The sequence below is a fragment of the Rana temporaria genome, chromosome 1, assembly GCF_905171775.1.
Source record: "Rana temporaria chromosome 1, aRanTem1.1, whole genome shotgun sequence".
Lineage (NCBI taxonomy): Eukaryota > Metazoa > Chordata > Amphibia > Anura > Ranidae > Rana > Rana temporaria.
Window position 1 is genome coordinate 465,143,162 of NC_053489.1, and position 27,367 is coordinate 465,170,528.

At 46.2% G+C, this 27,367-nt stretch overlaps 1 protein-coding gene across 1 annotated transcript in view; it reads right to left on the minus strand.

Annotated features, from left to right (window-relative positions):
• STPG2 (sperm tail PG-rich repeat containing 2) overlaps positions 1-26,345 on the minus strand; it is an 874,725-nt gene extending 848,380 nt beyond the window's left edge. Inside the window, exons 1-3 of the mRNA XM_040328101.1 lie at positions 26,177-26,345; positions 18,243-18,376; positions 2,299-2,408 (exon numbers count right to left, since the gene is read on the minus strand). Coding sequence (XP_040184035.1) covers positions 2,299-2,408; positions 18,243-18,348 — 216 coding nt within the window. The 5' untranslated portion in view covers positions 18,349-18,376; positions 26,177-26,345. The remainder of the gene's footprint in view (positions 1-2,298; positions 2,409-18,242; positions 18,377-26,176) is intronic.
• Between the last annotated feature and the right edge of the window lie 1,022 nt (positions 26,346-27,367).

A 27,367-nucleotide genomic window follows, 5' to 3' on the forward strand; every position in this document is an offset into this window, starting at 1 on the left:
CATGGTGTGTTCCACATTATTTGCAGTAGGCCCAGATTCACGTAGAACCGCGTATCTTTGTGCGGGCGTAATGTATCCTATTTACGTATTTACGTTACGCCTCTGCAACTTTGACAGGCAAGTGCCGTATTCTCAAACCAAAGTTGCGGCGGCGTAGCGCAGCGTAAGCCCGCCTAATTCAAATGTGGTAGATGTGGGCTTGTGTTATGTAAATTTAATGTGACCCCGCGTAAATGACGCTTTTTACGAACGGCGCATGCGCCGTCCGTGAAAGTATCCCAGTGCGCATGCTCCAAATTAACCCGCAAGAAGCCAATGCTTTTTCGACGTGAACGTAAATGACGCCCAGCCCTATTCGCAAACGACTTACGCAAACGACGTAACATTTTCAAAATTCGACGTGGGAACGACGTCCATACTTAACATTGGTACGCCACATCTACGCCTCATATAGCAAGGGTAACTTTACGCCGGGAAAAGCCTAACGTAAACAGCGTATCTGTACTGCGTCGGCCGGCTGTACGTTCGTGAATTGGCGTATCTAGCTGATTTACATATTTCTAGGCGTAAAGATACGACGGCGTAAGAGACTTACGCCGGTCGGATCAAATACAAATCTATGCGTAACTGATTCTAAGAATCAGGCGCATTGATACGAGGGCTCGGACTCAGGGTTACAAAGGCGTATCTGGAGATACGCCGGCGTAACTCGTACGTGAATCCGGGCCAGTAATGTGCACATTGGCCCATATTCTCTCTAAAAATCTGCGGGCTGCGCTTAAGGCACTTACACTCCGCTGTCCCAACTTACAGGAGCAAGTGTTGTATTCCCCAAACACTTGCTCCGTAAGTTGGGACAGCGGAGTGTAAATGCCCCGGCGTAGCCTAGCGGATCTCCAAGGGGGCGGCTTGTATTCAAATTAAGCGCACCCCCGATTCTAATGAACTGCGCATGCGCCGGGCTTAAAATAGCCCAGTGCGCATGCTCCAGTTCTCAACGGAAAACGTCAATGACGCTGTCTTTTCCCGTCGGGTACGTAGTTTTCCTAAGTCGTTCTGGAATACGACTTTACGTCAATGACGTGTGCGTCATTGACGTAAAGTCGTATTCAAGAACGACTTAGGAAAACTACGTACCCGATGGGAAAAGACGACGCGGACCCGACGCCATACTTAACATGGCATACGGCGGACTGGCGTAAGGTTACCCCTCATATAGCAGGGGTAACCTTACGCTTACGCAAACGACGGCTACGCGACGCAAATTCGTTCGGGAATCGGCGTATCAGGCTAATTTGCATAAACAAATGAGACTTGAACGTAAACGCCACCTAGCGGTCGGCGTTGTATTGCATTTAGGATCCGACGGTGTAAGTGATTTACACCAGTCGGATCCTAGCCTAAATCCGTCGTAATTTGTTTTGTGAATACAAAACAATGATACGCCGGCGGGAAATTCGAATTACGCCGGTGTATCAGTAGATACTCCGGCGTAACTCTTCTGAGAATCTGGCCCACAGTCAGAAATATTCTAAGAAAATTCGGAAATTCCGATCATGTGTACGAGGCGCACATGGTGTGTTCCACATTAATTGCAGTAATGTGCACATTATCTCAACTCAAAGGTGTTAAGTCTGCCTGAAAAAAAAAAATGTCTGATTTTACGGCACAATAAATCAGCATAAATTGGGAGTCAATAACTCCCATTGGTGAAAAATGAACTTAATTAAGTAGCAGTTTCCTGTTAGATCCCATGAGCTCAATTCACTACAATATAGCAATCATTATTTTCCATAATGACTGCTATTTTAAGCAATTAGTACCAATGACAGCTGAAAATATCAGTCACATGACAGAAAATAACAATCGTTATGGCAAACAACATTTGCGCTATATCCAAGTTTTAGAGGTTAAAAAGATATGAAAGTGATTACCATGCTTTCTAACACCGGTAATTTTTCTTTAATCCAGATTTCATTAATCAGCCGCAATGTGCTATCACTATTTTACAGATTAAGTAAAAGCTAGTTATGGTTTCAGGAAATAACAGTTTTTTGGATGACATTTTCGGTCCATTAAGGAAAGTGATATTGTATAAAAGAAAAAAAATGACAACTTCCAAAGCAATTAGAATGGAATTAGCGGGAGCAGATGGTTTACAAGCAGTGCTCCAGCTCTCAGAAGGCTTGAACAGGCAGGAGGCCTATGACACAGACTTGTAACTCCCATTGTATTCCTGCTTCTTCGCATTTATATCTGTCCTCATTTGAATAATGTCTCTTTCATTATTAATTTCACCTTTAGATTGGATATTTCATAGTGTCCTGGTCCGGGAGCAACAGAGCTAGTCTGTGGCACGTTGAAGACAAAATCCCGCTTTGACATTGACAGAAATGGGGCATATCCACCTAGGAGTAAAAAATAAAAAAGCAAAAACATTGTTATAGGCAAATTATATTACAATATTTCTATAATAAATACAGCTAATAATCATTCTCAATAAAAATTCACCTCCCCTCCCACTTTTTTTTTTTAACCTTCTTACCTTTTACGTATTTTGATGACTTGTCTTCAATTCACAACCTCACCTGCCCTGCAGATTCTTTTTTTTCCTGCTGTGATCCGCTGTTTAGGTGTCATAGTCAAGTCCCACGGCGCCATCTTGCTCCTCCTTAGTGATTGTAAGCTGACTGCCTCTTCCAAGTTAAAGTGGAACTTTACCCGTAACAAATTGCTTAAAAATTATGGGCCAGATTCAGGTACATCTGCGGCGGCGTAACGTATCGCATTTACGTTACACCGCCGCAAGTTTTACGGGCACGTGCTTGATTCACAAAGCACTTGCCTGTAAAGTTGCAGCGGCGTAGCGTAAATCCCTCCGGCGCAAGCCCGCCTAATTCAAATGATCCGGGTAGGGGGCGTGGATCATTTAAATTAGGCGCGTTCCCGCGCCGAACATACTGCGCATGCTCCGTTTTGAAATTACCCGCCGTGCTTTGCGCGAAATGACGTCGCACCAACGTCATTTTTTGAACTTCGACGTGAGTTACGTCCTTTCCTATTCACGGACGACTTACGCAAAAAAAAAAAAATTTAAAATTTGATGCGGGAACGACGGCCATACTTTAACATGGCAAGTCTAAATATAGGCCACAAAATAGCAGCTCTAACTATACGCCGGGAAAAGCCGACTAGCGACGACGTAAGAGAATGCGACGGCCGCGCGTACCTTCGTGGATCGACGGAAAATGCTAATTAGCATACCCGACGCGGAAAACGACACGAACTCCACCCAGCGGGCGCCGAAGTATTGCACCTACGATCCGAAGGCGTACGAAGCTGTATGCCTGTCGGATCGAAGCCAGAAGCCGTCGTATCTTGGTTTGAGAATTCAAACTAAAGATACGACGCGGCAAATTTGAAAGTACGCCGGTGTATCAGTAGATACGCCGGCGTACTTCTGCTGTGAATCTGGCCCGATGTGGTTTTTTTTTGCAAGGAACATATATTTCACATTAATAATTATGCTACCAAAATGAGTGTGTGCTGAAAATCGCCTCCAGCATTGTTCCCGCTGCCATTTTGCTGAAGCCCAGAGCCCCTGAACAGCAGTAAATCATAAAGTGGAGCTAAACCCCTTGATTTAAGTTTCAAAAAACAGTAACATTCCTAGAATGCCAGGATTGATAACTGTCACATTTGCTTGTGTCTTCAACCAAACTGTCAAACCATCAAATGGCTGGTGTCATAATGGTTTACGTGTGCAGCGCCATCGGAGATCAAATAGAAGTGGCTTCTTTAGCTTTAACCAGTTCCCGACCCCCGCATGTACATATACGTCCACAATATGGCACGTACAGGCACATGGGCGTACACGTACGTCCTTGCCTATTAGCGGGTGGGGGGTCCGATCGGGACCCCCCCCGCTACATGCGGAGGTCGGGTCCGCTCGGGGAGCGATCCGGGACCACGGCGCGGCTATTTGTTTATAGCCGCTCCGTCGCGATCGCTCCCCGGAGCTGAAGAACGAGGAGAGCCGTGTGTAAACACGGCTTCCCCGTCCTTCACTATGGCGGCGCATCGATCGCGTCATTCCCTTTATAGGGAAGACACGATCGATGACGTCATTCCTACAGCCACACCCCCCTACAGTTGTAAACACATACTAGGTGCACCCTAACTCCTACAGCGCCACCTGTGGTTAACTCCCAAACTGCAACTGTCATTTTCACAATAAAGAATGCAATTTAAATGCATTTTTTGCTGTGAAAATGACAATGGTCCCAAAAATGTGTCAAAATTGTCCGAAGTGTCCGCCATAATGTCGCAGTCACGAAAAAAATTGCTGATCGCCGCCATTAGTAGTAAAAAAAAAAAAATTAATAAAAATGCAATAAAACTATCCCCTATTTTGTAAACACTATAAATTTTGCGCAAACCAATCGATAAACGCTTATTGCGATTTTTTTTACTAAAAATAGGTAGAAGAATACGTATCGGCCTAAACTGAGAAAAAAAAATTTTTTTATATATGTTTTTGGGGGATATTTATTACAGCAAAAAGTAAAAAATATTGCATTTTTTTCAAAATTGTCGCTCTATTTTTGTTTATAGCGCAAAAACTAAAAACCGCAGATGTGATCAAATACCACCAAAATAAAGCTCTATTTGTGGGGGGGAAAAGGACGCCAATTTTGTTTGGGAGCCACGTCGCACGACCGCGCAATTGTCTGTTAAAGCGACGCAGTCCCGAACTGTAAAAACACCTTGGGTCTTTAGGCTGCATATTGGTCCGGGGCTTAAGTGGTTAAAGGATTAGAGGGTTTAATTACGCTTTTAGGCTGTCAGCAGATAGGCCTCTACAAACTGCCTAAAAATGTCTAAAAGCAATTGGGCATGTGCAGAGCAGGGTGAGACAGTGTATTACTGGGTTTTAACCACTTAAGCCCCGGACCATTTTGCTGGTCAATGACCGGGCCACTTTTTGCGATTCGGCACTGCGTTGCTTTAACTGACAATTGCACGGTTGTGCGATGTGGCTCCCAAAAAAACAAAATTGACGTCCTTTTTTTTCCACAAATAGAGCTCTCTTTTGGTGGTATTTGATCACCTCTGCGGTTTTTATTTGTTGCGCTATAATCAAAAATAGAGCGACAATTTTGAAAAAATCCAATATTTTTTTACTTTTTGCTATAATAAATACCCCCAAAAAATATATAAAAAATGTTTTCCACAGTTTAGGCCGATACGTATTCTTCTACATATTTTTGGTAAAAAAATATCGCAATAAGCGTTTATTGATCGGTTTGCGCAAAAGTTATAGCGTCTGCAAAATAGGGGATAGTTTTATGGCATTTTTATTAATATTTTTTTTTTACTAGTAATGGCGGCGATCAGCGATTTTTATTGTGACTGCGACATTATGGCGGACACATTGGACACTTTTGACACATTTTTGGGAGCATTGTCATTTTTTTACAGCGTTCAGTGCTATAAAAATGTACTGATTACTGTGCAAATGACACTGGCAGTGAAGGGGTTAACCAGTAGGTGGCGCTGAAGGGGTTAAGTGTGCCTAGGGACGTGTTCTAACTGTAGGGGGAGGGGGTGGGCTGTGTGTGACACTACAGTGATAACAGCCTCTGATTACAGGAAGCTGTGTACACTGTCCTGTCACTAGGAAGACTGGGGAAAAGCTTGTTTATATGAGCATTTCCCCCCTTCTTCCTCACCGTGACACGATCCCAGGTATGCCTGCGGACATCGAGTCCTCTGGACCCACGGTCAGAGTCACGAGTGCGCCCACAATGCCAGCATTTCTACGCGCGCGCCCACAATGCCGGTTTCCTAAAGGGTATATATACGTCCTTCTGCCTGTCCGTGCCATGCTGTCGACGTATATAGTCATGCGCTGGTCGGCAAGCAGTTAAATAGTAGAGGCACTTATTTTTAATGTTTTACATAGCTATACCTGCAAAAGGGGCCAGCCAGGAATGATCTAGCAGGACTTATTTCTCTGCCTAAAGTTCCACTTTAAGGCCGCCTTTTCCGCAACTATGCTTGCCAGTTCTGCCCACAGTCGATTTATGCCCCTACGCATGCAGCCTGGTGAGATATGTAATGGGAATATCCCAGGAGGCTGCCAGAGAAGAGACATGTCTTACCTAAGCGAGAACAGCGGAAGAGGGGTGGGGGAAGGCTAGATACATTTTTTTTTTAAGAGCAAACAGACAAAAAAAAAAAATATTCAGTGGTTTATAATAACCCTAAATCCATTTTTTTGTATGTTGGCATCATGCCTCACTATAATACTGTACAGTTTTTTAAGAAAAATTTTTTATAAGTACGTTGCATTTTTTTAATTGGAGATCCTGCCAGTCACATCACTTCTTGTTCCAAACTAACACTAAGCCACAGCCTCGCATTTAGCAACAGCGGGCCAGATTCACATACCATTCTGGCGGCGTAACGTATGTCCTTTACGTTACACCGCCGCAAGTTTTATGGGCAAGTGCTTGATTCACAAAGCACTTGCCTGTAAACTTGCGGCGGCGTAGCGTAAAGCCGTCTGGCGCAAGCCCGCCTAATTCAAATGGGGCGTGTGTCATTTAAATTAGGAGCGTTCCGGCGCCGAACATACTGCGCATGCTCCGTTTTGAAATTTCCCACCGTACTAAGCACAGGCTTACCTCGCATAGCACACCCACCAGGAGCCGGGCTGAGACCACCAAACTCAATTCACATGTAACCGAGACCGGGATCCGAACCCCTAGCTGCAGAGGTGAATGGCTTATCAGCGCAGTGCCAATCGCGTTGAGCCACCGCAGCTCCTACCGTGGCACTTTTAACTCAGGCTTCAGAGTTTTACAAACAGCACTGCCTGTCAAACTTGTTAACTGAGATTAATCGGGCCACACTGTAACCACGGGTCAAATGCTTGGCTCGCAGTTGTGGTCTCATAATGTAGAGTTGCTGTTCAGCAATCAAAAAAAGTTTTTACATTTAAAAAAAAAAAGGCAGCTGTAGTGCCTCCGGGATGTCTGTCAGCTGCTGCTGCTGCTGCTGCTGCTATGCCACCCTGTAAAAAGTGATCCATTGCAGATCACTTTTCAGAGTAAGAACTGCCTCCTGTCTCAAAGAAGTCTTTCAGTTTGTAACGGAACCCCAAATGGGACAGGGGTTAAAGCCGTTTAAGATATTCCATTCCCAAACCCAAGACAGCTACCGACACTCCACAGTCAGGCAGACGAACCCCAATAACGAGACACACAGCTCTGTTTGAGGTTCCACACAAATAGACCCTTTATTGAGAAAATCAGGCTCTTATATACAGTTAGGATCCTGCAGTAACCAAAATGAACAATGACCCAACTCCACCCACATCATCACACAATGGTTCCCAACGAGCTCCAATACACATCTTGGCTCCAGCTCTGACATAATTTACATGAGCTAATTAACTACAGCTGATGTCTCAGACACATGACCTTTAGACTGTCTGTTAACTTGCAATACACATTTATCACAGGACTCCTTCACACAATACAGTGTCAATCAGCACTAGCCACAGTGACAGATCCTCAGAAGCCATCCTAGATTAATTTACATCACAACAGACAAATGCAATCACAGCAAGCTTTATAGTACACTACAGCCAACACACAATATACATTATATATAAATAATATATACAATTAAATCTGACTAGCACAGACCATAGTGGGGTTCTCATTCACCCTGTGCCCCTATTAGAGACACAGGGTGATCTACACATAAGAGGTATCAGGGAGCTTCTGGGTCCCACTGGCCCTACCGTTACACAGTTGGTTGTTAGGTCAAAGACCTTTTTGGTGTGCTCTCTAAAAGGGGTAACAAGTACTAGGTATCCACCACTAGGAGTGCCGAATCGGAAGGGAGCTGGTCCCAGCTCCTATGTTTGCTCGAAGTGAAAAAGGTGTCTCTATGAACGCACATCTGACCATCTCAGAGATTAATAGTGAATGTAAACCTTAGCCTGGACTCTGGCAAGGCCACACTCCCACTGTGTTTCTCTCCACCCCTTCGGAGCTTAATCATGCGTCAGATGTGCGGTCATAGGAACACCCTTTCTTCATTTTGTTAGGTCACATGTCAGGTCTGCAGATAACTCCTGCAGATCTGATCAGCAGCACAACGGCCAACTGAGAGACCATACACAGCAGATTGACAATGCTTCTGCTAATAGCAAAGCGGTGGCTTAATGTAGTCAACCTGCAACAGGAAGTGTTGTTACCGGCAGGATCTCCAGGTAAGACACTTTGCAAGAAATTCACTCAAAATTATTTTCCTCAGCACAGCCTGTCTTTAGCGTTGTCACAAAAACACTCCCAGACCTTCTAAGGACAATTTAGGCAGAGCTGCTCAGTATAATAGAGGAAAGTGGTAAAAAGAAATGCATATATGGGGAAACAGTATATTGATAGGCTACCACATCTGTACCAGGAGCTAAACATCAGCTGCTCTACTACGTTGCCAGCAAAATAATAATACAACAGAAAGGATCGTCTATAGATGAAAGCAGTAGTCCTAAATTGATTAATATTATTACGATTCTTTAACCCTGAAAACTGTTGGAACATACTCCTCCTCTCCTTATATTAGGTAGGTAAAAATTAAAGAGGTGCACTCCACCTCAAACTGAACATTGAGACATGCATATAGAGAATGCAGCCTACAGCCTAAAGGAGGGGTGTCCAAACTTTTTTCAAAGAGGGCCAGATTTGATGAAGTGAACATGCTTGAGGGCCGGCCATTTTGCCTGACATTCTTTAAACCATTAAAATTCGGTCTAAGTGTATTCATCCAAGCACTAATACACTGCCCAACAAGAATTCTCTTGCCTTTGTGGCTGTGTGTGGTGAAGAGATGAGCTTGGGCGTAATATTTGGATATAACGTATTTATTGGCTTATAACACGCACCTTCACTTTAAAAAAATACGTTTCAGGGAAAAAAAATCCTCAGGAAAAAAAATCTTACATTTTAAATAAAGAACTGTGAAGCAAAATAAGGGTCAGTGCCCATCAATGAAGCCTAATCAGTGCCTATCAATGCAGCCTCACCATTGCCATAAATGCAGCACCCACCGTATTGCCATGAATGCAGCACCCTCCGTATTGCCATGAATGTGGCACCCACCGTATTGCCATGAATGCGGCACCCTCTGTATTGCCATGAATGTGGCACCCTCTGTATTGCCATGAATGCGGCACCCTCTGTATTGCCATGAATGCGGCACCCTCTGTATTGCCATGAATGCAGCACCCACCACCGTATTGCCATGAATGCAGCACCCATCGTATTGCCATGAATGCAGCACCCACCGTATTGCCATGAATGCAGCACCCACCGTATTGCCATGAATGCAGCACCCTCTACATTGCCATAAATGCAGCATCCTCTACATTGCCATAAATGCAGAACCCACTAAATTGCCATGAATGCAGCACCCATTGTATTGCCATGAATGCAGACTCACCATTATCGTCAGTACAGCCTTCAGAGGAGACTGGGAGGGGGCGAGACGAGCGCCAACAGACAAACAGGAGAAACTCCTGTTTTCTCGATGGGCCTCTTTAATTAAAAATCCTGCCTCCTGTGATGGACAGAACAGTTGTCCAATGGCAGCGCAGGAGACGGGACTTCCTTTTACAAAGGACGGCGTGTAAACAGGAAATACCCTCCTGTATGCACGGCACTTGTACTGTCCCCTCCAAGGTAGCCAGCATACTATCTTTTGTGGCCCCCGGTGCTCAGGGATTCGTTGGGGGCCTCAAAAGATATATATGTCAAGATCACCAGGCGAGCCGTCCGAAACCCTTATGCGGGCCACACTTTGGACATGCCTGGCCTAAAACATTCACCTTTGGGTGTCCCAAGGAGAGAAGTAATGTGGTATGCATGGCATGCCAGAGCGAACAGTGGGTGTGGCTAAATTACTGTTGATGACATCATCTCCCTACCCCCCATTGATCCCGAACCTGCCCCCATAAAGCCACCCACAGCTCCGGTCTGAATAATGTGTCCGGTTTCAGTCTGCCTGAAACCTGGACACAAGATTCAAAACCTGGACTATCTGGGTGAATCCATCCAATGAACAAAAACCCCTGAAGTGAAGGCGGCTGCACTGCATTTAATCAGCAACCACATGCAATGCACAAAGCTCGATGGTGCCTGTGATGCATTTGCCTATATGTCTTTAATTCTCCCTGCTTGCCCTGTGTGTTTCAGTCCTCGGCTAACAGGTTATTGACGTGCTAATGTCCCCTCACTATTTCTAAAGGTTAATTGATCTATTGTGTTGTGTGAAGGAGATCTGTGTTTAAGTGGCTTGTGTTAATTATTCTGATTGCTTCATTGTGGTAATTATCTCTCTATATGCGGGGTCGAGCTGTCTAGTTAATGTATTCAGTACAACTAGTAATCAGCGTCATTGATGTCATTGTCTAAAGAAAATGTGTTTTCAGCATCGGCTCCGTCGTGTCTGCCTAATCATCTGTATGGAAGCCCCAGTGTGAGGGGGCGGAGATTTGTCATTGTAACAGTTTTGGAAATGACATATAAGCTGTGTGATATAACATTAAAGTCTGTCTTGTTCTAGCAGTAAGCCTGGACTCATGTGTGGCTTAATGGGCGATCTCAGGAATATTCCTCCTCGTGGAATATTGGGGTGATGTTCTTATGGAAGAAGGGAATCTTTGACGGGGATATCATACCGATACCGTCACAATTGGTTGGCAGCAGCGGGATTTTCCCTTCTATTCCCCTTTACACCCGGATTCCAAGCAGACACTGGAAGAACTACTGGAAGTTCGTGGAAGGATTGCTAGCAACAAAACCAAGCGGGTCATCATAGCAGAATCAATGGAGATAGACCAGGAGGACGGGATTGCAGCAACGCCAGCAGTACAAGAGATGGAGACACCAGTGATTCAGGAGGAGGAATCGCCAGCCAACAAGCTAATGAGAGAGAAGCTAGCATGGTTCGGCCCGAACCCAACGACGGATGTGGTGCTGAAAGTGATGGACCTGTTAGCGAAGGAGGCTAAACAAATAAGAGACACAGAACTACAGGAGGCTAAACAAATAAGAGACGCAGAACTACAGTTAAAACTGGCAGCAGTCCAACAAGCAGCCGCACATTCTCCAAACAGTGGCCCAGATTCAGGTAGAATCGCGCAATATTTGCGTGGGCAAAGAGCAAAAATTTTTCTCTGCGCCCACGCAAATATTGCGCTTTGCCCGCGATTCACGGAGCAATTGCTCCGTAAATTGCGCGGGCGATATGTTAATCAGCCGTGCGTAAGGCTGCCTAATGTAAATGATCCCGCCGGGGGCGGGAATCATTTAAATTAGGCGCGCTCCCGCGCCGAGCGAACAGCGCATGCTCCGTCGGGAAACTTTCCCGACGTGCATTGCGGCAAATGGCGTCGCAAGGACGTCATTTGCTTCTAAGTGAACGTGAATGGCGTCCAGCGCCATTCACGGTTCACTTACGTAAACGACGTGAAATTTGAACGTCGCGAGCGGGAAGCGCAGCTATACTTTAGCATTGGTTGCACCTGCTATTAGCAGGAGCAGCCTTATGCTAAAGTGGCCGTACGGAAACTCCGTACCTTGCGTGCGCAGGGCCCGCGCAACTTTTGTGAATCGGTGGTAGTATGCAATTTGCATACTATACGCCGATCACAAAGGCCGCGCCCCCTAGCGGCCAACGCAAGAATGCAGCCTGGGATGTGAAGGCATAAGGAGGCTTATGTCTGTCACATCCTAGGCTGCAGTCGGTGTAACGAGGTTCCTGAATCAGGAGCACTCGTTACACCGGAGCAAGTAAGCCCTTGCGCCGCGCAACCTATGGTTGCGCAGGCGCAAGTGCTTCTTGAATCTGGGCCAGTGAGTACAGCACAGCAGACACAAGGAAGATCCCGTTTAGCGCTTTTAAAGCTTTTGATGAAAAGGACTGTGAGATTGATAACTACCTGGCAGATTTTGAGAGACAATGTAACCTGCACCGAATAGCTAGAGGAGAGTGGGTTGCAATATTGTCAGGCAAACTGTCAGGCAAAGCTTCTGATGCTTTCCGGACCGTGCCAGATCAGGATATCCATAGCTACGCCCGGGTTAAAGAAGCGCTCCTGGCTCGTTATGCAGTAACCCCAGAGTCCCACCGACAGAAGTTCAGGGACTCACGCAAAACCACGAAAGACTCTTACGCGGAATGGGCATGCCAGTTGTCCCTGTCGGCCTCTAACTGGGTTAACAGCGGCCAGGCCACCACCGCAGAGGACATTTTGCAACTAATGCTCCTGGAGCAATTTTACAATCACATCCAGACGGATGTCAAAGATTGGGTGAGAGATCGCAGGCCCATGACTCTACCAGAGGCCGCGAAGTTGGCAGATGAATATGCGGATACTCGCAAGACAAACCAGGTCACACCACGGGTACAACCTCCACGACCAACGGCGCCCTCACACCCACCAGCCGCTAGATACCAACCGCCTAACAGACCGATGACATCTAGCCCTCGCTATCCACGCCAGGAGGACAACGAACAACGCTGCTTCCGGTGCAAACAGCTGGGTCACTTCAAGCAGAATTGCCCCCTGAATGACAACACCAGGTCAAATTGGTCTCAACCTGGGTACCGCCCACCAGCAGCAGCCCATTGTGTAGACTCGGCTTGGGATCTCCAGGAGCTGGGTCCGGAAGAACCATTGGACACCATTTACGAAGTCCTCACGGTACAATCTGGTATTACGGACAACAGGGAACACCATTGTCAGCTGGTCATGGGCGACAGCCATGAGCCGGAGGGGCCCTGGAGGGAGCGGGGCAGAAAGAGGCACCGCCGGCTACCCCCCCAAGAAGAAGAGGTCCTGGAAGCCGTATAACAAGCTGACCTGGGAGGAGAAGAAGCGACTGGAGGAGAGGGAGTCGCAGCGGGCGTCCCAGATGCGGGCCGAGATGTTCGCCAAGGGCCCACCGGTGGCCCCTTACACCACCACCCAGTTCCTGATGATGAAGGACCACGTGGAGAGCCTGCAGGACATGAGCAAGCAGGAGCTGATCCGTGAGTACATGGAGCTGGAGGAGTGCATAAGCCGCATGGAGGAGGAGAACAACCACCTGAGGTCACAGTAGGCTGACCCCCCCAGGCTCCATGAACTGGAGATGGAGCTGGAGAAGCTCAAAGAGGAGAACTGGTGGCTGCGGAGGGAGCACAGGGTGGCTGACCCCATGGGGCACTGATTCCCCCCCCCCCCGGACTCTGAGCACCGGTGCTACAGCATTTCAACAAATATAACTTTTTCTTTTTATGAATCTCCTGTGACTGTCACTTCAGAGCCATAACCTGCCCCTCCCATAGCGGGACACCTAGATGGCGGCGCACAGACCCATTCGCCGTCTTCACACTGACTTCTGGTGACTTTGCAGATCGCACAAAGACTTGGGGACTGACCGGCGTGTGATCTGACAATCCGGTGGCATACCTGAGTCTGAAGCAGTTGCCAAGGGAGGTCAGTCACGCCAAACGGAGTTAACCTCGGACTAAAAGCTCTGAACCCGTCAACCCTACTGGACCAGGGAAGGTCCAACCGGGTTTGCCGGAGCAGGGAGAAAAAGGGGGGCCATTGTGATGCATTTGCCTATATGTCTCAGTTTAATTCTCCCTGCTTGCCCTGTGTGATTCAGTCCTCGGCTAACAGGTTATTGACGTGCTAATGTCCCCTCACTATTTCTAAAGGTTAATTGATCTATTGTGTTGTGTGAAGGAGATCTGTGTTTAAGTGGCTTGTGTTAATTATTCTGATTGCTTCATTGTGGTAATTATCTCTCTATATGCAGGGTCGAGCTGTCTAGTTAATGTATTCAGTACAACTAGTAATCAGCGTCATTGATGTCATTGTCTAAAGAAAATGTGTTTTCAGCATCGGCTCCGTCGTGTCTGCCTAATCATCTGTATGGAAGCCCCAGTGTGAGGGGGCGGAGATTTGTCATTGTAACAGTTTTGGAAATGACATATAAGCTGTGTGATATAACATTAAAGTCTGTCTTGTTCTAGCAGTAAGCCTGGACTCATGTGTGGCTTAATGGGCGATCTCAGGAATATTCCTCCTCGTGGAATATTGGGGTGATGTTCTTATGGAAGAAGGGAATCTTTGACGGGGATATCATACCGATACCGTCACAGTGCCTTTTAGGGGTTAAAACAGGTAGAGATGGAGGTGATATAACACCTCCTTACTGCCTATCAAATGTGAATTGCTCTTCAGGGGGGCTTACTGTATGTGTACACGAGCCCTTAATGTGGTTGTGCAACAGATTTTAGTGTAGTACTACGCCCGAAGGAGCTGCTGGTTTGTTTTGGGCGGCATTTTACCTCTAATCCTTCGCCGTCCAGGGTATCAGATGAGAGTTGAGAAAAACTTCTTTAGGCTTCTTTTTCTTTGCTTTAGTAGCACTGGTTACTTCTAAGAACTGGTGCTAATTTAAATTTAGAGGGGGTCAGAGAGTTAGTTAGCTCTGACCAGGCTGATTTGTTTGAATTTGGGTCTCTGTCTGTGCTGTGGGCTAATTCTGTTGCTTCTGGGGTGCTGATGCCACCCCAGGACAACAGGTGGCAGCAGTGGAGTTGAGGTTTGGGTGCCTTTCCCCAGCAGCCTATCAGGAGGGGTTTTCCTCGCTGTGCATGCTGGGGGAGGGTATTTATGGGACAGATGCCATTGGTCTAGGGGTTTTTTTTCTTTCCAGTGTGGCACCCACCTTCAGGGTGACCACATCATGGCGCCCCGGCGAAATGGCCTTCCAGGCCGGGGTGCGCGTGCCACGCAGTGTTCCTGGTTTCGGGACCACGTTGGTCCGTAACATTTGAGCTGTGGCTGGGCCCCAGTGATCGACTGGGTCCCTAATTCTAAGATCCCAAGCGTTGTTCCTTTGAGAGGAAGCTGTTCGGTGGGGAAGTCCACCTGAGGAGAGCCAAGAGAGGCTGGCAATCCAATAGGGTCTCGACAATCCACCGGGGATCAAGGTAACCGGACACTGAAAGGTTGGACGTTGGTCACCTGTCAGTCGGTAACCTAGCTGTAAACTACCTGAAGGAGATCCAGGTGCAAAGTCTACCAAGGAGGATCATCTCCGCTATCTTAATTCTAAGAAGGGTCTGTGGCAGAGACTTTTCCCTTAAAGTTTGGAGTGATACTCTGGCTGCCAGGTCAGTGAGAGTGGGCCTGTCCGGGTACACTATACCCACTCTGGCTGGAGTGGCGAAGAAAACCAAGTATTGTTGGAAGCAGGACTGTTACCTTATTGTTACGCCTGAGTCTGCTGGTTCTTCTCCTACTATATCTTTACTCTTCACCACAAGTTTTATTGTTTTACCCAGCTGGGTAATAAAGAGCACAGGAAAAGACACCTGTCGTGGACATTCCGTTTCTGCTGCTTTCACCATACACCCTTAGACGGCGGAGGAGCCACGAGGTAACATGCCACCCAAAACAAACCAGCAGCTCCTTCGGGGGTACCACTACACTTTATTTACCCAACATAGTAAAAGGAATAAAAGTAGTAGTTGAAGAGGTGGAAGGGTAATTGGTAATAGGTTCAGGTGTATAACTTTTGTTTGGAAACACTCCTGTCTCCAGCAACGCAGCTTTCGTCGCCACTCTAGCCAGAGTGGGTACTGTGCACCTGGATAAGCCTCTCTCACTAACATAGCAGCCAGGATGTCACACGGAATCTTGGTACAGTCTCTGCCACAGACCTTCCCAAAGATGGAGATATATTCGGTCCAGAATCCTCTCAGCACAGGATTAAGCACCCGGATCTTGAATACATTCTTGTGAACTCAGAACTGACAGGCGACCATCACTCAGCCTTTCAGTAGTAGTGTGTCCTTCGATGAAGTTCAAGGCCTCTCCTGAGATACCAGCCTCTTGCTCGGTGCTCTACAAGACAAGTTCTTCATCGAGGGGCTTCCTCCCTCAGGACGGACAGCACAGGACCACTCTGCAAAAGTAGATCCAGTCTGGCTACCAGGCCTACTTATTAGATCACAACCCCGGACCAACGTAGTCCCGGAGCCAGGAACACTTAAACACGCACCCCCGGCCAGGAGGGCCACACACGGGAGGTGGTGGGATGACAGACCAGGATCAGCGATGACCCCGAACTAATGACGTCTGTCCCTTAAGTACTCCTCTCCAGCATGCACAGTGGCACGATCAACTCCCTCTGATTGGCTGCTGAGGGGGAACACCCAAAACACATTGACCTGACTACTGCCACCCTCGGCCTGGAGTGAGAAAAACACCCCAGACAACAATAGTGGTCACTCACAGTACATCCATGGCTGAAACAGCCATGTGAAAAATCATACAGTCTGAGTCAACTAACTCTCAGGCTACCCCCTAAAGTTAAAGCAGCGCCAGCTAGAAAGTAGCAGGCTGCTACATTAGTCTAATTGATATTCTTTTTTTTTTTGCTAGCAGGTAATATTTGAAATATATATGCTATGTCCTTTGTACTGGAAAGTATAGTGACCTCTGCTTTAACTACTTGAGCCCCAGGCCATAGTCAAAGACGGCCTCATGGTGGCTCTAGAAATCCAGGAGGACGTCATATGACGTCCTCGGGTCCTCCGGCCACTGGGGGGCACACACGCGCCCCCGGCGCGTCCCCGAGATGCCGATGCGCGTGCCCGGCGGCAGCGATGTCCGCTAGGTACCCGCGATCGGCAATGACAAAGCCAGGGACATGGAGCTCTGTGTGTAAACACAGAGCTCCATGTCCTGTCAGGGAGAGGAGACAGATGCTGTGTCCCTTGTACATAGGGACACAGCATCGGTCACGTCACCCCCCTCCACACACAGTTAGAACACACCCAGGATACACATTTAACCCCTTCCTCGCCCCCCTAGTGTTAACCCCTTCCCTGCTAGTCACATTTATACAGTAATCAATGCATTTTTATAGCACTGATCGCTGTATAAATGTGAATGGTCCCAAAAATGTGTCAAAAGTGTCCGATGTGTCCGCCCCAATATCGCAGTCCTGACAAAATTCGCAGATCGCCGAATTACTAGTAAAAAAAAAATAATAAAAAAAATGTCAGAATTCTATCCCCTATTTTGTAGTCACTATAACTTTTGCGCAAAAAACAAATCACTATACACTTATTGCGATTTTTTTTTTACCAAAAATATGTAGAATACGTATCGGCCTAAACTGAGAAAAAAAATCTTTTTTTTTTTTAAAAATGGGATATTTATTATAGCAAATGATCAAATACCACCAAAATAAAGCTCTATTTGTGGGGAAAAAAAGGACGTCAATTTTGTTTGGGAGGCACGTCGCACGACCGCGCAATTTTAATTTAAAGTGTCGCAGTGCTGAAAGCTGAAATTTCGCCTGGGCAGGAAGGGGGTATATGTGCCCAGTAAGCAAGTGGTTAATGGATCATTAAAAAAAATAAAGGCTGTCATTGCTGAACTCTTCTTCTGAAAATCCTATTTGCTTGACTTTAAATAACCATTGACTCAGAACAAGTGTACGGTGTGACTTTTCTCTTAGATTGCTGTGTGATTGTTATGGCTGGGTTCACACCTATGTGAATTGGATATGGCTTACACCGCATCCAATTCACATGACATTTTAAAATACATTAATTTGGATGAGGCTAGCTCACATACCTGCGGTGCAATCGCACTCCGCATTGCCCAAAAAACGTGTGTGTTTTCTAGGCAGTGCGGTGCGGCTCAGGTGTGAATTCAGGCCCTTTATCTTCTATGGGAACGCATCTGATAAAATCCTGACGTCGTTTTTTGTGTCATAAAAAATGATTGTGTGTGGGCTAAAACGACGTTTAAAACGACGTTTTTAAACCCGCGCATGCTCAGAAGCAAGTTATGACGCGAGCTTGAATGGAACAGAGTGCCGCCGTACGTGCTGAACGTAACCGCGCTTTGCTAGAGCATTTAGAAAAAACGATGGTGTGTAGGCAACGTCGTTTTTTAAAATGAAGTTTGAAAAACGTCGTTTTTTTTCATGAGAAAAACACAAAAAACGACCGTGTGTACGCGGCATGAGAGGTATTAATCAAACCCAGACATAGTCATGGAAGGAGCCTTTTTAGAAGATCAGCAAAGATAACCCTCATATTTTCTGTGAAGTCTCCATATGTAGTAGCTGTAGCCCCCAACTAACCTGGCTTGTGGGTTTGGTTTGCAGACAAGTCATATGTTCCTGGGCCCACATTTTCCTGAGTGCTGCCCAAAATAACAGCAAGCGTTCGTGGTGCGCGGTCATACATGGTAATCTGAATGTAGAAGACAATATTCCTGAGGAGAGAAAAACAATATTGATCAGCTCATGCTGTACCATACTATCTTCCTTATTAAGCATTATGTTGCTGCTGTGATTACCTATAACATAAAAAAAGTAACCTCTACTGGGAGAAAAACAGGGACTCATCCTCCACTTTAAATGTTGGTGGCAAGGCTTTCATACTGATCCTCTCAACACTTTCTGAGCCACTGACCTGAAACCAGCATTCAGCTGGTGTAGTCTGAATTTTTGGCTGGCTCTCATGCCCCCAGCATGAAAGCCAGGCAACTGGTATTTTCCAAAGAGGGCACCTGTAATGGCCACCTACCTAATTCTCCCCAAAATGGCTCAAAACAGCTGTGCAGTATTTCTGAACATGTAAATAAATATCTTGATAATACAAAAGTTACATATAGGCATAGCTATGTTTGATGGGTCCCCATAGCCCCCCATAGCAAAACCACTAATGGGTTCTCCTCTGTCTCCAACAGTGGCAACCCATCCATTAGGGGCACCGACCCCCTAATCCGTGCCTAATTTACATGCAGGGCGCCGGACGCATGGGTTTCAAATGTTTTTTTTTTTAAGCACGTGATTAGAGCCTGTGGCTCTAATTGGCTTAAAAAAAGAGGGGCTCAGGGCACAGTGGTCTGCGCTCTGAGCCCAGCCAGTTGTGTGTCATTAGCAAATTAATATTCGCTAATGTCTTCCTAATTCTCCTCCCGGCCAATCAGAAAGTGGCCAGGTGTCTTAGGACGGGTCTCAGGACCCGCCTCCTGTTTCAGCCGGGAAGAGAAGCAACGCCTATAACGGAAGGGAAAAGACAGAGTGGACGAGCGAGAGTCGGTGCGGAAAGCCAGATCGGATGAGCGGGAGCCGGTGTGGAAAGCCAGATCGGATGAGCGAGAGCCGGTGCGCAAAGCCAGATCGGATGAGCGAGAGCCGGTGCGCAAAGCCAGATCGGATGAGCGGGAGCCAGTGCGCAAAGCCAGATCGGATGAGCGAGAGCCAGTGCGGAAAGCCAGATCGGATGAGCGAGAGCCGGTGCGCAAAGCCAGATCGGATGAGCGAGAGCCGGTGCGCAAAGCCAGATCGGATGAGTGGGAGCCAGTGCGCAAAGCCAGATCGGATGAGCGAGAGCCGGTGCGGAAAGCCAGATCGGATGAGCGAGAGCCGGTGCGCAAAGCCAGATCGGATGAGCGGGAGCCAGTGTGCAAAGCCAGATCGGATGAGCCAGATCGGATGAGCGGGAGCCAGTGCGCAAAGCCAGATCGGATGAGCGAGAGCCAGTGCGCAAAGCCAGATCGGATGAGCGAGAGCCGGTGCGCAAAGCCAGAACGGATGAGCGGGAGCCAGTGAGCAAAGCCAGATCGGATGAGCGAGAGCCGGTGCGGAAAGCCAGATCGGATGAGCGAGATCCGGTGCGGAAAGCCAGATCGGATGAGCGAGAGCGGGTGCGGAAAGCCAGATAGAATGAGCGAGATCCGGTGCGAAAAGCCAGATCGGATGAGCGAGATCCGGTGCGGAAAGCCAGATCGGATGAGCGAGATCCGGTGCGGAAAGCCAGATCGGATGAGCGAGATCCGGTGCGGAAAGCCAGATCGGATGAGCGAGATCCGGTGCGGAAAGCCAGATCGGATGAGCGAGAGCTGGTGCGGAAAGCCAGATTGAATGAGCGAGATCCGATGCGGAAAGCCAGATCGGATGAGCGAGATCCGGTGCGGAAAGCCAGATCGGATGAGCGAGAGCTGGTGCGGAAAGCCAGATTGAATGAGCGAGATCCGATGCGGAAAGCCAGATCGGATGAGCGAGATCCGGTGCGGAAAGCCAGATCGGATGAGCGAGAGCCGGTGCGGAAAGCCAGATCAGATGAGCGAGATCCGGTGCGGAAGCCAGATCGGATGAGTGGGAGCCAGTGTAGAGAGTGAAGCGAGCAGTGTGATTATCTACCGAGGCTGCCCCTTTTTGTTGCTGCTGTCACTTTGGATATGCCTGTTTTCTGGATTCTGTAATGGCGGTGGGATGTCTTGTTTGCTGCAGTATGCATCAAGAGACCAAGAGCTAGATTCATGTAGCTCTTACGTCGGCCTATCTATTGATACTTCGCGTAAGTCAGTAGATGCGCCGTCGTATCTATGCGTGCTATTCACGGAGCTAGATACGCCTGAATTTCAGCTTCCTCCGACCGACATAAGTGTTAGTACGCCGTCGTATCTAGGGTGCATATTTACGCTGGCCGCTTCCGTAGATTTACGCGTAGAATATGTAAATGACCTAGATACGTCGATTCACGAACGTACTTGCGCCCGCTACGCCGTTTACGTAAGGCTTACGTCCGGCGTAACATTACCCCTGCTATATGCGGCGCAGCCAATGTTAAAGTATGGACGTCGGAACAGCCTTCGAATTTTACGTCGTTTACGTAAGTGGTATGTGAATGGGGCTGTGCGTAGGTTACGTTCACGTCGAAAGCATTGAGCCGACGTATCTTAGGGAGTATATGCAACGTGATTCTGAGCATGCACGCGCATGCGCAGATCGTTAGTGGAAAAATGTACATGGGGTCACGGCTATTTTGAATACAACACGCCCACTACCTTCCACATTTGAATTAGGTGGGCTTACGCCTGCCTAGTTACACTACGCCGGCGCAACGTACGGCGCCAGACCTTTGTGAATAATGGTCTGGGCGCCCTATTTTACGTTGGCGTAGCGCATATGAGATGCGCTACGCCGGCACAACTATACGCTGAGCTACGTGAATCTAGCTCCAAGTTTACAGGCCGCCAGCAGCGGAGCTGGATGATGCGCCTGTGCCTGCCGCCCAAATCTAACCGCCAAAGTCTTATGCACAGACGCTAAACGGCCAGTGTGCATGGGGTCTTATTCATGGGAACAAGTGTTAAAATTAGAGGATGTCCCTACTGTTACTATTCTGGTGGCAGCTCAAAATTTTGGATTTACCTCTCTTTTAAGTTCCGGTGACATTGTGCCAGGGCTGCACATCTGTCCCTGTATTGTATAGAGCAGGGGTCTCCAAACTTCCCAAACGGCCAGATTAAGGTCCTTCAAGCTTTAAGGGGGACAGTGGGAGTAGAAAATACTGTGGGAGTCTGTGGGAGTAAACAATGCCTGAGGCTTGGTTATGAGTGGGAATAAGAAAATGGCATAGTCCCAGTAGGAGAAGTAATAGTACCTCATCATTGGTATTGGTGGAAGGAATATTGCCAATTGTTGGTATCAGTGGGGGGAATAATGCCTCATCTGTGTAATTGTGAGGAATAGAGTCCTATGCCTGGTGTCAGGGAAAGGAATAATGAACCATTGTTGTTGTCAGTGGCAGAAATAGCGCCCCATCGTGGGTGTCAATGGAAGGAATAGTGCCCCATTGTTGCTATCAGTGGGAAGATTAGTGCCCTGAAGGCCATGTAAAGGCAAGCAAAGGGCTGCACCTGGCCCAGGGGCCACAATTTGGAGACCACTGGTATAGCGCATGCCCAGCATAACAGAGACACAGATAGCAGGAAAAATTGACAGTGGGTCCAACCCTTCAGCACTATCTCAAAATATAATATATATATATATATATATATATATATATATATATATATATATATATATATATAAAGTTTTTCCTTTAGCTATTCTTAGAAAGTGCTGGGTGCTCTAGTATTTATTTTTACCTCGTGATCCAGCCAGTAAGTCTGTTATTTATTTATTTTTTAGCAGACCAGCTATCCAGCAAAAGTGGCAGTTACTTTGCTTTCAATGATCACCTTTTATTTATTTATATAAAACTTTTATCCCAAAAAGAAAAAAAAAAACAATTTCTATAACTTCCTGAGTTTGTTCTTTTCTATTGGTTAAACTAGGTGGACATGTGTCTTTTCTAAACCTTATTAACTGTAATTATGCAACTGCTTATAACGTGTGAGCTGGTGTGTGACTTTAAAGTGGATCTAAAATGATAAATTTAACAGTTTCAAAAAAACGTTACATTCCCAGCACATGCCAGGAATATAAATGTCACATTGGTTGCGCTCTCAACCAAACTGTCTAACCATCCAATTATAACTGATCACAGGTGCAGCATAATGAATGAATGAATGAATGAAAAACTTATAAAGCGCGGCGCATGCGAACTGAATCGCTTCTGGGCGCTAGTTGTTCGTGTCTCATGACATCAAAAGAGCAGAGTTTTGATCCGTCTTCTGAAAGTCAGATGGTTTTCCTCCAACCGAATGCTGGTTGGTAAAGCGTTCCATAGTCTAGGACCCTGAAAAGCAAACCTTCTTTCTCCTTTGGACTTGTATTTGGTTTTTGGTACCCTGACCAGATTTTGGTCGGTGGATCGCAGAACGCGATTCGAATTGTGAGGTTCTATCTTGTCGCAAAGATATTGCGGAGCCTTCCCATGGATGCACTTATGTGTCAGGCAGAGTGCTTTAAATGCAATTCTGTCTTTTACTGGCAGCCAGTGAAGGGTTCTCAACGAAGGTGAGATTGATTCCCATTTTTTTTTCCCAGTCACCAGTCTGGCGGTTAAAGATCAAACAGAGGTCAAGATGGCTGCTTCCTTGGCTGGAAATGACAGGGGGGTTTAGTTGCGTTTTAATTTGTTAGGTTCATCTATGTAAATCTGCTAATACATTAACACTCCCTTTCCCCCAGATTGACAATGCTGCTGTCAAAGAGTGTCTCCATTGTTCCCCCATAGAGTGGGGACACCAGTGGCAGCTGGTGCTCTATTTTTTGGAGAGGCGGCCAACACCCCCCCTCCCCTTCCGCAGTCGCTAGGTAGGTTGGTCGGTCAGTCGCAACCCCCCGTTGCTCCATCATCAGCCCCGCACTTACCCCATCTAGGTCGCAGGCAGTGCTTTCTCCTTGTTAGCATCACCCAGTGTCTCCTCCTCCTCTGCTTAACGGCGGCTTCCCCTACGTCTTCTTCTCCTCCTCGGCGGCCAATACAATCGCTTCTCCTCTCGGCCAATCGGGTCTCAGGACCCACTTTCTGATTGGCTGGGAGGAGAATAAGGAAGACAACAGTGAATATTAATTTGCTATTGTAACACAACTGGGTGGGCTCAGGGCGCAGTGATCTGCGCCTCGAGCCCGCCTTTTTTAAGCCAATTAGAGCCTCTGGCTCTAATCACGTGCTTTAAAAAAAATAAAACATTGAAATCCATGCGTCCGGCACCCTGCATGTAGATTAGGGGCCGAACGCATGGATTAGGGGGGCGGCACTGTATGGATGAGCCGCCACTGGGAGACACTCTAAAACAAGAAGTGTGTTATTGGCCTTATTACCAGGTGAAAAATAAAGGGAATAATAAAAGGGAAAAAAGGCCTAAAAAAAGAAAATGAATGCAGCCATCACATTTAAGGCTTAAGTTGCAATAAATTAAGCAAACCATCACCCAGTAAAAGAAAATGTGTGTACCTGGCTCCATCCTCTTCCCTCTCTCACAATTAGATAAAAATAAATAAAAAATGTATTTTTTTTTTCTTCACACGTAAACGAGAATGACATTGTGCTCCCTGTAGCCTATTGCCGCACCAGATTCAACGCATGCATAGATTATGGATCCAAGCAGATATCTGCACACGCAGGGCCAATCGGCCCTATAGGCTCACTATGCAAGCCTAAGCTATGACTAAGCACTAGGTTCAGTGCGAAACGCGTCAGCAGTCGGGTTTTATTTTATGTTGCTGTGACTTGTAGTGCTGTCCTTTTTTTAATAAAGGCTACAACTTGTTCAGAGTGCGGCTGTCCAGAAACAATTTTTGTTCCTGCTCACTATGCAAGCCGCTTAGGGCCCCCCAAATTACTAGAGGTCCCGCCTGGTGAGAAGTCATTTTCAGACCCTTACCCCGCTTCTCAACTCGTTGGCTGCATGGGAGAAGAGGTAAGATGATATAGGTAGGTAGAGCCCTTCGCCACATCTGCACACATGCTTTTTTTTTAACCACTTACCGCCAAGCGACGTACCTGTACAACACTGAACTTCAAGTGGTTATACCAGGATGATGCACGTCTTTTAGAGCCCACAGTCAGCTCTCTTGTAGAAGCAATCCTAGCGGCTAACTGGCCCTTGGATTGCTTTTACAAGCAGCAGGAAGGAATGACCCCCCCCCCCCCCCCATTCTCCACTCCCTTTCGCACCTTTACTGGGATCTCTCATCCCACCAGATTGGAATGCAGATCAGCCATCCAGTATCCAGAAAGCGATGACATCACATCACTTCTGGTTTACCAGGATGTAAACTGCGCCATTTAAAAAAAAGAAAGGCATTTGATCACACCGATCTTGGTGTGGTAAAATACTTTTAAGGGCAGAGGAGGGATCTGGGGTCTTATAGACGCACGCAAACAGCGATTGTCCCACATGTGAGAGTTATCACTGCGAACGTCAGATCACGGGCAGTTATTCTAGCACCCGACCTCCTGTGTAAATGTAAAGTGGTAACCAGTAAAGGCTTTAAAAGCGTGCATAATTTTAAAGCGTGACATGTTTGGTATCTATTTACTTGGAGTAACATGATTGGGGTGGATTCAGTAAGCAATTGCGTCTGCGTAACCATAGTTACGCAGCGCAATTGCTTAGTTGCGCCGGCGTAACGACTTTTCTGTATTCAGAAAGCTTGTTACGCCGACTGCAGCCTAAGATATGACTGGCATAAGGCTCTTATGCCGTCGTATCGTAGGCTGCATTCTTACGATGGCCGCTAGGTGGCGTTCCCGTAGTGGTCAGCGTAGAGTATGCAAATTGCATACTAACGCCGATTCACAACCCTACGCGCGCCCTGCGTACGCATTTTACGTCGTTTGCGTTCGTCGGTTTCCGCGTAAAAGCTGCTCCTGCTATTAGCAGGGGCAGCCAATGCTAAGTATACCCGTTGTTCCCGCGTCGCAATTTTAAAAAACGACGTCGTTTGCGTAAGTGAATCGTGAATGGCGCTGGACGCCATTTACGTTCACGTTAAAGCAAATGACGTCCTTGCGACGTCATTTGCCGCAATGCACGTCGGGAAAGTTTCCCGACGGAGCATGAGCACTACGTTCAGCGTGGGAACGCGCCTAATTTAAATGATCCACGCCCCCTACGAGATCATTTAAATTACGCGCCCTTACGCCGGCCATTTTTAAGGAGCGCCCGCGCAAATTACGTAGCTGCTGCTTCATGAATGAAGCGTAGTGCAGGTAATTTACGGAGGCGCAGCGTTAAAACGGTACGCTGCGCCTAAGTAAGAGGCGCAAGTCGTACCTGAATCCACCCCAATGTTTATATTTTACCAAAAAATTGGGTCATTTATTGTGCTTTTTTTTGCATTAAAAAAACTTTAAAAAAAAGTTTATTTTTTTTTTATTGCGTTTGAAAAACAGCTACGCAAATACCATGTGACATAAAAAAATTGCAGCACCCACCAATTTATTCTCTAGGTCCTCTGCTTTATAAAAAAAAATATATATATATATATATATATATATATTTAGATATATATATAAAATGTTTGGGGGTTCTATGAAGTTTTCTAGCAAAAAATACTGATTGTGAACAAAAAGTGCTGGAAAAGTCCTGGAGGGTAAAGTGGTAGTACTGTGGGGCAGATCACACATAAGGGGGGGGGGGGGGGGTTCCTCTTTAAAAGTTTTTTTTTGTTTTGTTTTGCGTTTATCCCTGTAGGACACTATAGGAGCAGGCTTCCAAGAGAGTTCATTACTGATACAATATGTATGAAGACATGAGAAGGGGTGGGGGGCCGGATCTCAGTGTATTGTACCCCGCACACATATAGGACATAGAATGACTTACAGGTCGGGGTGCTGGCTGTGTGCACACGGGATGGGGTGTCCAGGCTCCGGCGCTGATCTCCTCTGTGCTGATCACACACTGACACCTGTGCAAGCAGCGAGACGCGTCTCCATGGAAACCAGGGGAGTCACTGTACACACCCGTCATCGGGACTGCAGTACAGAGCGCATTCCACCACTGCAGGATCGATCTCTCCCTCTACCCAGCTCTGATCATCCCCTACATAAAAAATCGTCTGGGTGGGGGATTCATATATACAGGAGTCATTAGGATAATAAAATGATATATATATATATATATATATATATAATAAATATGTGTGTGTGTGTGTGTGTGTATGTGTGTGTGTAATAAAAAATAAATAAATAATTTTATATATATATATATATATATATATATATATATATATATATATATATATATATATATATATATATATATATATATATTTTTTTTATTACACATACATACACATATATATATATATATATATATATATATATATATATATATATATATATATATATATATATATGTATGTGTGATAAAAATAAATAAATAATTATTTTATATGTATATATATATATATATATATATATATATATATAATTATTATTATTTATTTTATTTATTTATTTTATTTATTTATTTTTATTATTTATTTTTTATTCCCCCACTCTACTGACCACTTGATTTTTAAGAGCGACATCTATATAAAAAGAAATCATTACAATACATATTTATTTTAATAAAAATGTATCTTGGGAAGCAGGATTTTAATTAACTAAGCTCATCCAATATTTGGGGGTACTTTATTAGGAAGACTTGCTCTAGTTATCAATTCCACATACCTGCCCTTAAACATGATGACAACATGAATCGACAGAGCTGGGGAGCCTTTGATTCAGTGCAGTAGATTTTTACCCACATTCTTTACTAGTAAATAATTCAGGATGAAACTCAATCCACACAATGAAGAATCACCAACTCAATATAATCAAATAAGTTTTGTGATTAGGACGCCACCAGAGGGAGCTATTTTCTAACAAATGCAAGACACCATCAGCGACAAAGATACTTTGCATACAGTGGGGCAGATCCTCAAAGAAATTACGCAGCGTATCTCTTGATACGCCGCGTAATTTCAAATTTTGCGCGTCGTATCTTTGTTTTGGTATCCACCAAACAAGA